Genomic DNA, 14,030 nt, shown 5'->3' with positions numbered 1-14,030 from the left:
AACATTCTGGCCATGTCTTTGTGATGTGTGCCCAACGGCAAGACATTAAAACTGAATATAACATCTGACATGAGAGCTGTGTCCTTGTCCTCAGTGAAAATGGTCCTGGCCGTTTGGTTGCATTTCACTTCAGTCTCCTTATGTAGGGTTGGACAATGAGGCTTTGTGATTTCCAACAATGTCTGACAAATCAACAGAATATGTGAAGTACTGTTGTCTTGGCACCAATGAAGAGAAGTTGATATTTGTTTTACAAGGAAAATCAATCAATACAGCATCTTATGCAAAGCCATACCACACTCCCAATTTAGTATATACGGTGTCACCACTACTGGGTTGGTCTGACCCAATTTGTTCAATGAGCATGGCTAGACTTGTGTAAGACTCAGAGGTGAAATACATGTAGGGATGGAAAATACATACAATGTATGCATAGCCTTGACCATGAGGTGTGGCAGGGCCACAATACTGTAGTCTGTTCTATCTTTTGTAGCACCTTGACAGTTTCCTCCGCCCCATGCTACCTTCATCATAATATTTTCATTACACCAATATATTGTCTGTGGATACAGTATGGTAAAAATAATAATGCTGATAATAACAATATCAATAATCAATTAATTGATTGTTATCAATATAACACTAATAAAATATAGAACAGGGTAGGAGAAAAATGATAATTTATCTAAAAACGATAATTTATACATGTACTGTCTCAAGCTTGTCAAGTACATCACTTGACAAAACAGGATCCCAGAAGTCAACTGCTGCATGCATGCAAGTTACAGGGTCACTACCATAGGATAGCTACTGAACACCAAATGACCCAGCCTGACTGTGGACTCACTTTAACTTACAAAGTCTGTTATTAATATTATCTACAGAGATGTTGGCTTTCGGGAAAATCATTATACATGATAAAAGAAATGTGAACTTCAATTCGGTGTACATTGTAGTTGTGTGTATTGATTATCTGCAGTGCGTAAGTTGATTACGGAAAGATATTTCAAACAGTTCCTTATGCAGCCATTTCATATGATAGATACTGTGCAAATATTCATGTTTCAGGACACAAATACATAAATCTTCACTGTTCAATAATCAACCATCACAAATACAGCACACAGACAGCAACACTAGATTTGAAAATACGTTGTAAACTGAGACTTCAACAAACTGTAGGAGCCACTTTTCTTATGCTTGTGCAGTTGGTGACAAGGCTTGTCCAAACATGTAACATGAATTCTCCCTGTAGTGACTATACAGTGAAGCTATGATACACGTACGTCTTTCTTAGCCATCGTGACCTCTTTTGACCTTGCACAATCACGGCTCACCCTAGCCCATTTAGCAGAGAGAGAGATGAATTGCGTATATATATAATAGGCATGTCTATGCATAAAAATGGCGAGATGAAACTGTTTTGAATGATAATGTACTTTTAAAAGACTTAACCCTTTCACCACCATGGTTTGGTCCAAACCCATTGTAATCAATGGTAAATGTGGACCTGTATACAGGGAATTGGGGGTGAAAAGGTTAAGATAGACGTCCATGTCTTTCTACACTGATTCCTGTTTGGCCTTCGTGAGGCTTGGAAAGTTTGATATTTTGAGAGCTTGTAATCTTGATGATCTGTCCCGTAATGAAGGAGTCGTTATATAAACTCTGTCAGCCTATCGGTGTGTCAGTTGTTGATGACTGGTGTCAGGATGACATGTTCTCGATTGCCTTCACAGCCTCACCATGATGCCACCAGCTCTGATAATTCCTGCTCCGGGGTTCATTAGCCGGCAGCCACTCACTGCTGAGGCAGTCATACTCCGGCACTGAGATGAAAGGGAAGTATGCACAGATAAAGATGCTCTCTGCATATCGAGCCCTTTCTGCAGTTCAGTATCACAGAACTGCAAGTTCTGGAGTTGGTAATACAGTATCGTGTGTCATAATCTGATATATTAGTATTATTACATTTTTTATGTGAAATATTGGTTTTCCATGAAATGCTGGGACTGGATCTCAATAAGGTGATTTGTATAGGTAAACATGTGCCATCCATTCGTTAAGATTGTACTTCAAGCTACATGTAAATATCTTATACCACTAAATATGCAAATTTTAATTGTTATGCTAACCAGCTTGCCCCTCCTTACTCTAAAGTTGGGTTGGACCACCATCACTCCACAAGAGTGACTGTGGTTGAACACATAATTTTGATGGCTATACATGTATGTGTGGTTTGGAAAATTCACACAAATTCGGAATGTCACAGAATCTTGGCTATGATGTGTTATTATGTAACAGATATCTCCACATGTTCTGGGGTCTACTTCAGAGAAACTGACTGCTCAGAGCATCTCAGATTTGACCTTGACAGTGACATGTACATATGATAATTGGTCTTCTCTGCTCAGTAGCGATTATAAAACAGTCTATGATGTGTGATGAGTGACAGGTATATTTCATAGAAACTTGTGCACAAAAAACCCAGCTGTAAACACAAAGTCCCTGACAAAGATATTGTGCATCAAATGTTCTCTCACAGATTTGACTGACGCAAGTGAATCAGCCCACGTATTAAACACACCACTCACAAGATTGGATCACAAATTAAAATACACGTTCAGAAGGGCTTGTATCTGGAACCTTAATACATTCTGAACATATCCGTGAAATTAATAAATATCTACATATCTGTGACACAGCAAGACACATCGGCATTCATTCTAACTCCAAATTGAGGAATCTGGCCTACTTGACCAGCAGACTCTAACCATCACGGCAACAACAAATAATTCATTCCTACACAGCTTTTAAGGTACCAGTACATGCCTTGAAAATGAAAAACAAAACTTTTGCTCAAACTTTCCATATGGGCTCTTAAAACCAGCCCCTTTTAAAATCAAGAACAAACTTCAGGGGTCACCATGCAAAAATAATATACTGCGGAAAGAGATTACCCAATATTTCCCAACTCTTGAAATTCAAGATGGCCGCCACCCATCTTACCTCTGTGGGGAAAAAATTTAAATTTTCAATTTTCACAAAATAATGTTGGTGAAAACTTTAAAAATACACAAGCTTTAAAATGAGCCCCATAAATGGTAGATCAAAAGAATACTGTAAAAATTTGAGAGCTCAAATACCTGTCATGTAGGTGCATTCTACCTTAAAATATTCAGAATATACTGGTCTCTTACAATACACTCACTGTACTTAGAATCCTGCATTTTCTTTCATAGTGGTAGTAGTTGTAGTAGATTTTTCAAAGCGACAGGTGAAAAACACCAATAGAAAGTGTAGTAATTCTGCATATAGTAAATACATGCATGTCATGTTCAATCACTTTGCTGGTTTTTCTGACTATATCTGCAAAACCAGGTATAAATACAGTACCATCCATCAGTGTAAAATTTCACTGAAGTTGGAACATGTTGGCGGCAGAAAAGGGATGACACAGAGTAAGCACATGAAATGAGTAACTTGTTGCATGTACCTTTCTGCTTAGAACTGACCCACTACATTGGAAATATCATATCTACTTGATATGTTCACCATGCTAACTGTGCAATATCACCACATTTCTGCTTTTCAAATCCCTCCTCAGTAAACACGAGGCAAAGGTTAACATACATGTATAGAATGGTACATGTACAGTATGTGACTGGCTACGAAAGAAACTGAATCTTATGAAATTCAAATAATCATAGCACCTTGACAAACATTGCTTTCAGCTGTGCAACTGTTTATGGGAAAATAAATTGGCACACACCTTTACTCAAACCATTTCAATTGACCTTTCACCTTCATCTGATACCATGTTGAAATATACATATGATAAGTTCGAGGATAACACCATGGCTTTCGAAGGAAACAGAGTGTATGAAAGCTATCGTTCTCAGAAAAATATTAACAACAGATTACATGTATGCTAAACAACCTATCATTTTCATCATTTTACAATTAATTTGAACTTATTAAACTAATAGCTTCCGTAATGCTGATAACATCTACGTAACAAGGGCTTGGTAGCTTATACATAATAATCACACATCCGTGTCAGGTCGTAATAAACACTGCAAATCCTGTTTGATCAATAGTCAATGGCATAAAGCTTAATCACCTTCACAATTACATTTAGTTGGCAAAAAAGTGTGATAACATGACAGAGTTTCTAAGATGCCATGTACTTCGGACAAATTATGACGTTAACTTATGACATCAGTAATATTATTGGCAGTCTCACCTGTCATTCTCATATTGCCTTATTTTATACAGAACTACAGCAACAAAAACAAGAATTTGAACTAAAACTACAAATAAATATTCAGTTATTTCCCTGTCAAAAAAGAGGAAGGGATTTGGGAAATTTAACAACTTTGAAACATACTTTTTTTATGCCGAACATCAAATCTCAAATACAGGAAGTACGCTTATTTAATTCACATAAGGTGATTCTGAATGGAAAACCAACATTGCTATGAAAGGTAAACCTGCAATGACAAGCCATCAAATCAAAACTCAATATACTTGTACAAGCCTAACTTTGTCCAGGATTACGAAGCACAAATATGCTGTGGTATGGGAAGCGACTTTATAATGACTCTCCAGAAGCAGTTTAATCACCCAAATCTAAAAAATACATGTGCACATATCACTTGAGCACAGCTTACTACAGAGTTCTTCACGAATAAACTTTAATAAGAATACAATAAAATCATTTATGTTGTTTCATTTAGTCTATCAATGCATAAATATAAGTCTCTGTATGTCATATAACACACACACACACACACACACACATACACACAGTACACACACACACACCCACATGAACATTCAGCATTGATGTTTAAAACAAGCATCCAAGATTCAGGAATCCGACTGTCACAATCAATGCTGCCTGCAATATAAAACTTGCAATTTTGAAATTTGCACTCATTATTGAGTCAGGTTACACTGTGCATACTGTTTCACAAATTGTTGCAGGGAACATCACAGGAGTGCTCGGTGACAGCTATCATTTGATGTCATTCACGGCAGTTCAAATTATTTGCGAGGTATATACAAAGGTCGTTCAACCAATGGCTGCCAATGTTATCCTTGAACCTGACGTGACCTTGCCTGAGTAGACAGACATCCCAGGAAACCAACATTTTAGGTCATGACCTTTGGTCTACTGAACACAGTGCAGGCCCAGTTCTATGCACCAGTTTTATCGATAATTTAAGCAATCCAAGGGACTTCCGTCTGGCTTTATATCATTTGATAAATGAAACCTAATTTGGCCACCTTTCAAACACTTCTGCCATTCACTTACACATCCGTAGTAGTTATTCATTTCACTACTAAGGCAAAAAGAGGAAATAACAAAGTGTTCACATGATTGCAAAACTGTAAAAACATGATTCACTACTGTGCAAACACCACAGGGGCAATGCCGTGAGGTACCGATGTCAGAGACAGTAGGAGCGCCAAGTTATTACTACATTATTATTTACTACATGATTGGTATCAAAGGTAGCTGAGTTGAATGTCATCTCACAGCCTACCAGAATATCATCTCTTGTTTTACTGTTTGATATTCTTGAAAATATGCAAATTAGCATCAAAAAAGGCGTTTTTGGTAAAAAATCTTCTTCATAACCGCTGGTCAGACAGCTTTGTTATTTGGTATACAGGTCCCTAGGGATAACCCAACTGAGATTTGTTCAAATTGTGATGGAATATGCAAATCTGTATTTGTAAGGAATTTTTTATCTTTTTTGGTCAAAACTTAATTTCATCAAAACTCCTCGTCTGACAGCTTTGATATTTGGTATACAGGTTCCTACAGATGATCTAAATATGATATATTGAATATATGACGAAATCTGCAATTTTGTATTTTTGGTGCAATTTTGCCATTTTTGGTCAAAAAATGTGTTTCTCAAAAACTGCTTGTCTGATGCTTTTGATATTTGGTATACAGGTTCCTAGGGGTTGTCTTAGTATGATATATTGAAATTTGATGAAATCTTCAATTTTGTATTTTTGGGTCAATTTTTGCCATTTTTGGTCAAAATATTTGTTTTTCGAAAGTTGCTCATCTGATAGCTTTGATATTTGGTATACAGGTTCTTAGGCTTTATCTAAATGTAATATATTGAAATTATAATGAAATCATTAATTTTGTATTTTTGCAGCTAATTTTGCCATTTTTGGTCAGGCCATCCTGAAATGACCTATCAAAGATATCCACCTTCTTCATCAATACATGTGTCACAAAAAGTTATTCTCTACATAACACAGCAGAGCTCTGTCAACTGTTGGGTCGCTTGTTTTTTCAAAACCGCTGGTCAGACAGCTTTAATATTTGGTTTACAGGTCCCTAGGATGACCTTAGTGAGATAATTTCATACAGTCAGGAAATACTTAAAGCCCCTACTCAATTATCAGATTTATCTAATATAAATATTAGTTACTTGATGAAATATTCAATGGAAAACAAAAGAATGACAAACTGTTAATGGGCTATTGACACATTCGCTAATGTGAGAACCTGGGATTGAGAAGGGCGCCTTTAATTTTATATCCATCAGTGTTTGATCTAGAGTGCGCCATTGCGCATTTTGCGCAAAAAAATCAGCTATGGCGCTATTTTCACAGGCCATGGCGCCATTTCGGGCGCAATATTTCAAGATCGGCGCCTGGTAGTTTGTTTCTGACAGGCCACTATGTTTTACGCCCATGCTCTACGACAACACGTTGATTTACCGTAACGTGGTATATATTCAATCACGACTTTTTGCGACAATGACGTAAGTTGGCATGACGTCTTTGACGGGACGTGTGCAGAAGGCCATGCGTAGCTATGCCAGCGGTATGATGCCAGCGCTGCAGCGGTAGGATGGTTACTATGCTGTGGCTATATCTGTAAAGCTGTCGGGTTGTCTCCTCACCCACGCCCGACGATGAAGGAGGTACAACGATGGAAGTGTCAGAAACTGACACGCAGACCGATGCTGCCGGTTTGCAACACAACCGCACCCCGCAGGTGAATACAATTTTGGGAATTTTACCGTTGACTTCGATATGTAAGGCTACCATATGTAAGCTTAGACTGTAGTACGTTATGATCAAATAGCAAGCAATGCTTAGGCCTATACGGTATAACTATTTTACATGATGGAGTGGCCGGGACTGGTATTCAGTGTATGGTGTCATGGACGCTAATTTCTGACATTTCTTGGGGTGATCAAAATATCCGAGTGGTAGGGAATGGTTATGTTTGTAAACTGGCTGCAAGTTTCTGAGGACAAGTCACTTGTTTATTTATTCGTTTGGTAGTGATTCGCATACCAGCGTGGTGGCCACGCGGGGTTTCCAGTCGTACAAAAACGGTTTAGATATTTCATATTTCTGTCATCAAACAAATAGAGAAGAGAGTGAGTGTTGTTGTCTCAGTTTAATTTTTCTCTAGTATACGTAAATCTAGTATTTTACAGGTTTGATAATTTATTTTTTTCAACTTATTTACGTGAACCCCCAAATTTTATTTTAGTCCTTTACTCTAAACTTGAAATTTTGAAGAAATATAAGATAAAAGACACACTCTCAAATCTAAGTTTATTATTTCATTGGATACCAAAATCTAGTATTTAACATTTTTAATAGTTTATTTTTTTAATTTGTTTACCCCCTCTTCTTATTTTTTTCCTTTACTCTTTACTTGAAATTGATTCAGAAATGGTACATGTTAGGGTGAAATTTTTATTAAAATCAGATTTGGCATTTCAGTGTTTCCAGCTCAATAAAAAAATCATATTTTCTTCTCTCAGGTGAAGTGACTGTCACAATGGTACTGGCTGTACTATGGACATGATGAATGGTAGCTGATGGTACATGTCTGCAATAAAACATATGCATAATCATCAGTATTGAGTTGAGAAAATGGTCAAAATTTGAAAAAAAAACCGAATAAAAGTGTGTTATTAAATGTTGACTCACCTGTACGTCTGTCTTTTTGAATAGATCCTTCTTGTGGGTGAACTGCCAGTCACTGCAGTAACTTCATATTATTTGATTATAAAGGGACAGTAGCTGTCACTTTTAATAGGCTGCTTTCAGTGTTTTTATTCTGATTATCAAAATGTTTTTCTTAAAAAATCAAGTTTGTCAACAAAGTCTGTATATCGACTCTATTTCTAGCAGTGGTATTGTTGACAATTGAATCTAAATTAAATTGTGAACAATAAGGGTTTACTTTACAACTAAAACGTAAATAACTAAAGCGTAGTTGACAAACTGAATGCTAGTGAAATAACTTCAAGCTCAATAGAAAACTGCTGTTGTTTGATGACACAGAGAAAGAAAAATATCAATAGTTACAGCTATACCTTTTTGTCAATTCCTTCAGCACACAGTGGAATCTGCCTTTGCAAATGTTGCCTGGCAACCCAATCTGTCCATTATAAGCCTTTTAAAAACAATTAATTGCAATTTGAATTTGATTAATAATTCTGGGGGACCACTTTTTATCCGCTGTTTGGGATCAAGAAGGGCCCTCTTTAAAAATTGCAAGGGGCCCAGCATGGCCCCCTTTTTTTGCCAATGGCCCCCTTTTTTCAAGGGAGTGGGCCCACGATGGCCCCTATTTTTGAAGTCCTAGATCAAACACTGATCCATGTCTATATAGTAGCTTCAGGGATTTTGGCCCTATTTTTTGTTTGTTAATGTGTCAGGGGGCAAATTCATCTGAATTTATAAAGATCTGTCTTATTTTATTCATGTCAGCTTTGGACCTCACAATCAAGTAAAACATTCAACAATTACATTGTTAATGCTTTGCAATGGAGTTTTTTCATGCCTTTCCAAAATATTGGAAAGTTGTCAAAATACAAGATTACCTTGAGTGATGTAGTATGCAATAAATTTACGAAGTATAAAAGCTGCTGAGTCAGCGTATCCTTGTCAATTTTTTTTTCTTTGACAGAATGTGGTAGAAAAATATTTTTATAGTATCTGATCTACAGTGAAGTTAGATGCATTGGTTTTCCTTAATTTATGCATTGGCTTTCCTTAATTTCTTAAGAGGATTAAGTTTTGTTCATTTTTACAACAAGAAAACCCGGCTTAATAATGTCCTCAAAATTTTTCATGCAATGCTGTGGGTAGGGCAAAAATGCTGCAATGTTTCCAAAAATATAGTACATGTATCACTGGTTCTGCACAGTCACTATCCATGGGGCAATATCAATCATGTGACTGGTACTCTATATTCAAATGACATACCGCTCATTGGTCCATCCTGTCACTTCAATTTGGAAGTAAAGAATTGATGAGTTTTAATTTATTACATATATGACCCATCACAATAAGAAAGCAAGACCTTTCACGAGCATTACACACTGCACATAGAACTACACTATTTGACACCTGAAAAACTACATTTTAAAAGACCTAAATGCACAGTTCTGGTTCTTTGTTGACCTCTTCTGACAATTACAAAAGTATAATGCGCCCGAGGGACAGATAATAAGACTCTCAAATCTTAACAATGCTTTTCTGATTAACCTCTTGTGGGGGCATATTTTAAAATTCTTGGATTAAGAAACATGTTCATCCTCTTAATTTTTTTATGAATCATAATTCAATTTTTTTCTGTAGTGGTAACACAGGGGTTGCAGCCATTTTGAATTTCAAATATCGGTAAATGTTATGGGTAATTTCTTCTTCCAGTGCCAAAATTTGCACGGTGACCCCTGATTTTCATTCTTGATTTAGTAAGAGAAAGTTTGGAATTTTCACTTAGGAAAGTTTGAGCGAAGGTTCAAGTCTTTGACTTTCCAGGCGCATACTACCTTAACCCTCAACCTGTTTAACAGGCAATACTTCAGCGCCGTGCTTTCCGGCAACCCTTGTCTTTTACGCTATCTTTCCACACTTTGATGTCCATATTCTCGCTGAAACTTCTACACAAAAGTGAATTGCCCTTATATAAAATACCATGATTGATTTGTACTCAAGCTGAAAAATGCCTGGAAACACAAATATTCAAACTTCAAAATTCCTTAATATTTTAAAAGAAAAAAGATAACGTAACCCTGACTGAGCAATATGTTAGTAGCTATTGGTTGGTACACTTGTTACACATTTCAGGTATCATGGAGACTGCATTGCATGCCTTGCACAAAAAAGTACAGCCTATTATTTCACATTTTTCAGGTACAATGTCCTTACACAACTGAACAATATAACAACAGTACATTCAGGCCATTGGCATGACTCAAGACAGAAGTCTACACACTTTACTTCTGCCCCTACGTGGCCACTGCTAACCCTTTTGCCACAATAGTTTGGCCCAGACCAATTGTTATCAATGGTGATTGTGGACGTGTTCACAGGGAATGGGGGTGAACAGGCTAACCCTTTCCCTGCCAAAATGTGCTACATGTACCTCTCTATTGTTCTCAATAGGATGGTTTTGACTAATGTACAGGATGGGATGCAAAGATCAGAATTAAGATTGATGGTTGTCCCACACAAATTTATTTCTCCAGTTCTATGAGGAAGACTCACTGACTTATCAAATGGTGTAACTGGGTTATATTATCATGTTTCCTCTTTTAACTCATCATTCACAAAGTCATAACAGACCATTGATCACTGTTGACTTGACACAGGCAGTACATGTACACCTGTTTTCACATGTCATCATGTTAAAATCAGATCTCACTTGGTGTCTACAAGATCACTGTGACTCACACACCACTGTGATATACTCACTGACTATCAAATTGTCTGTAAAAATCACCATGTATACGTTTAACACTGATCAAGGTGAAAATCACACTCATGTCATAATATTTTTAGTGATCAAGTCCATAACAATATGTTCTATTGGACATGTTACACATGTCTGGTTTAAAAAGGAGGGAGGGGACTTGGGGCTTTTGAGGGTGTGGGGGCTTGGGGCTTGGAGGAGATATTCTGGTGTATCAGTGCAATCAAGTTCAAGGACAACAGAAGTGTTACCATATTTGCAAACTGCACACATATGTTCCATAGTCTTATTGAAAAACAGCCCTTTGATACAGCCAATGATGATTTGGAAACCGCACTTGTCAGTTACAATCTCTGCAATGGTTGTAAAGTTCCCTGCCTTATCTGGTATAATGCACAAATGAAAAGTGGAAATTTTATCTAATTGGCAAGCTTGATTCATTTGCACAAATCAACGTATCGTTATCCTATACAGCATTTGCAGGATTACATGTACTTATACAAAATTATACCAACTGACCAGTGAACAAGTTAACAAATTTCATACACTCATGTAATAAACACATAATAATAGGGAGTAAACAGACATCTGATAACTACAATCTCCATTCTGATAGAAATTGACAATAATGTCTCAGTCTGTCGAGTTTGCAAAGGGATTTGCGTTCCTAGCAACCTGTTAACCTTATTCTGACGTCTCTAACTGTCTTACTTGGATAATCCATTGGGATAGGAAGGCTCAGATCAGGTTGCAACGATGTTATGGTTAACTTTGGAGATTTTTTGTAGCTAGATGTGTCAGATTTGTAACCGTGAGTATGATGGGTTGGGGGTATAGCAAGCCAGACTATAGAGCACACTATACGATGCCTCAGCGTCCAAGTTTACCGATGCTTTTGAAAACGTATCCCGGCTGTAATTAGAATGCACGCCCACAAATGTTGTTCTAATGATGGGATTATTTTGTATGTACCAGACGAAATCATGGACGGACAAAATTTGTTTCTGTCTGTGTCTGCAAATATGAAGCAGATGGGGGCACTCCAAAGCAGTCACTATTTTAAGACTATAGGGACATTTTTCTCGGCTATATTTCGAAAATTGGCACACAAATGGGTTAAGGTAGCCTTTCCGCGTCTTCGTGGCCTCGGGAGCCGACCACCGGGAGCGTCCTGTCATCTGCACGATCCACGCCCATCTTCATGCTGTGTAGATTTCTTGAACATACTTATCGTGTAGACGATGACACTGGGTAGGGTATCATACGGAACTTGTTATCCATTCACACAAACCTGTGTGCAAATGACTCGTACTCCTTTCGAGCGTGTTAGCTCTGAAATCGGTCAAAATCCATGACCGACTGATTCTGAAAACTCACCTTGCTCCGAAAATGTCCTTTTTGGCTAGGTTCAAACCTGCAACCACTTTGACACGGAGAATCCTCGTCGTTCCGGGGGCATCCCCCTAAAATCGGACACAAAATTACCATTAATTGGCATAAATTTGGCGCTGAAATGACACTGAACTTACAAGAAGATACCAAAGAACCTGGATCCTCACCGAGATTTGCCCTAATCCATGAATAGTGGCCATAAACCGTGAATTTCGCGCACAAAAACAGTGATGCTTCGCAAAGTTATCTTCTGTTGAAAGTTGAAGCAAGTGCGCATGTGTGAAGTCACGAGGTTAAAATTTGCATGAAATTTGCATAGTTCAAAGTGACCCGAAGACCGAGTTGACGCTGATTTGCAAGTATAATTCCATCGGTTTGTATACGTTTGACGTAGATGGTAATTGCTCTTACGAAATACCAACAGGTATGACGCTGTGGCCTACACTAAATCATCTATTTTTGGAAGTCTTATTTTTAGAAGGCGTTTGGCTTTTTTATAGATTTTTGAGAACATTGACTGCAGCATTAAAGGGCTTTCGTCACTCGCACTCGTGAGAGTTAGTCATCATGCGATTGCAAAATACTGCTGAGCTTTTTGAGTTATGACCTGGAAATTTCCGTCTTACAGGTCGATATTACTGTGGACCACGTGTCAATACAGCAATGATTTATTACACCAATAAAACTCCTGTGTGTCCCCCTTGTATTTCCAGCGAAATGCATGTCTACCTGGTACTCGGGGAACAAGTTTTTGTCATCCACCACCAATACGTACTACACCGAAGTCGTCGTCTTTTACCTCAAGCGCATGTAGGGTATAATACTAGTGTTTTTTCATTCCGCTGAATAGATAAAATCGCTCCAAATTGTGCCGTTTTCTTCATTTGCTCTCTCTTGTCGGATTCGATATCACAAAAGAAGAGCGCAAGCCTTCATTCCTCAGTGGGAAACTTTCTTTTGTCAAAGACTGTAACGTTTTCTTGAAAGTTTCGTGTAAAATGACGAGCGTGATCTTAATTGGAGTTTTCCTCGGACAGTTGGCGAGAATGACGCGGTTATATGACACAGGTTGATGTGCTCAGAAATTATTTTGGTGGTGGCTATGGTGTTGGTGGTAGCAAGCAAAACTGAAGAGATGTTCTTGACTTGTCGTTGTTGTGTATAGTTGTTGTTTCCATACCGTTTTTGTTGCGAGTACATGTAAGAGAACATTAGGCTACAGTTTACCATCCCTGAAATCACATCGAAAATACTCAGTGTTTACTTCCCCACACTTCTCACAGTCCGTATACACACCATGTACTCGAGTAATTCTCAATGGTGTGTGAAAGAGGAAACAGTCCCTCTTGTGGAGTGCATGTAATAAATCATGATATTTCCCGGACGTGATGTTACGCGAAAAGTTTCATGTTCTCTGGCAAATACTTGCGAACGACAAAGACAGGGAACAACAACGTTCAATTTAAAAATTAAATATTGACAACAAATTGTCTTGAATTTAATTGCTCAATGGCAACACTAACGTCTTCACTCCTTGATATTATGTAAATTCACGTATGTCGATATCCTATTCTGAAATATATCTCTGAGCTGAAAATTGTCCTATCACCATTTAAGTTCTACCTCAATGCGTAAGTCTCAAACAGACAGCCAAGGGTCTGTTCAGTGCACGGTCGCTTGTGGTTCGATACAAGGCATGCCCCTGTAAGCATATTTTTCTATATGCTACAACAAGGGCCTTTGCCGTGTATTGAACCACAAGCGACTGTTGTTCAGTATCAGTATTAAATTAGAACTGTCGAACTCGCCTCGAAACAGACACTTTTATCGCACTGTGCTCGACGGAACGTTAAAGATCCATTAGCTGTATCTT

At 37.8% G+C, this 14,030-nt stretch overlaps 1 protein-coding gene and 1 long non-coding RNA gene across 3 annotated transcripts in view; one reads left to right on the top strand and one right to left on the bottom strand.

The window, feature by feature from the left end:
* The window catches only part of LOC139121423 (E3 ubiquitin-protein ligase NEDD4-like), a 40,785-nt gene extending 28,342 nt beyond the window's left edge, over positions 1-12,443 (bottom strand). For both annotated transcript variants that reach the window (XM_070686280.1, XM_070686281.1), the window contains exons 1-2: positions 12,325-12,443; positions 12,143-12,228 (exon numbers count right to left, since the gene is read on the bottom strand). In XM_070686280.1, coding sequence (XP_070542381.1) covers positions 12,143-12,228; positions 12,325-12,357 — 119 coding nt within the window. In that variant the 5' untranslated portion in view covers positions 12,358-12,443. The remainder of the gene's footprint in view (positions 1-12,142; positions 12,229-12,324) is intronic.
* On the top strand, positions 6,874-7,982 carry LOC139121424 (uncharacterized). The gene is made up of 2 exons (XR_011549271.1): positions 6,874-7,036; positions 7,821-7,982. It is a non-coding gene; the product is annotated as an uncharacterized lncRNA (long non-coding RNA).
* Positions 12,444-14,030: the final 1,587 nt, after the last annotated feature.

This window comes from Ptychodera flava, chromosome 21, assembly GCF_041260155.1.
Source record: "Ptychodera flava strain L36383 chromosome 21, AS_Pfla_20210202, whole genome shotgun sequence".
Classification (NCBI taxonomy): domain Eukaryota; kingdom Metazoa; phylum Hemichordata; class Enteropneusta; family Ptychoderidae; genus Ptychodera; species Ptychodera flava.
This window is presented reverse-complemented; position numbering and strand designations above follow the sequence as displayed.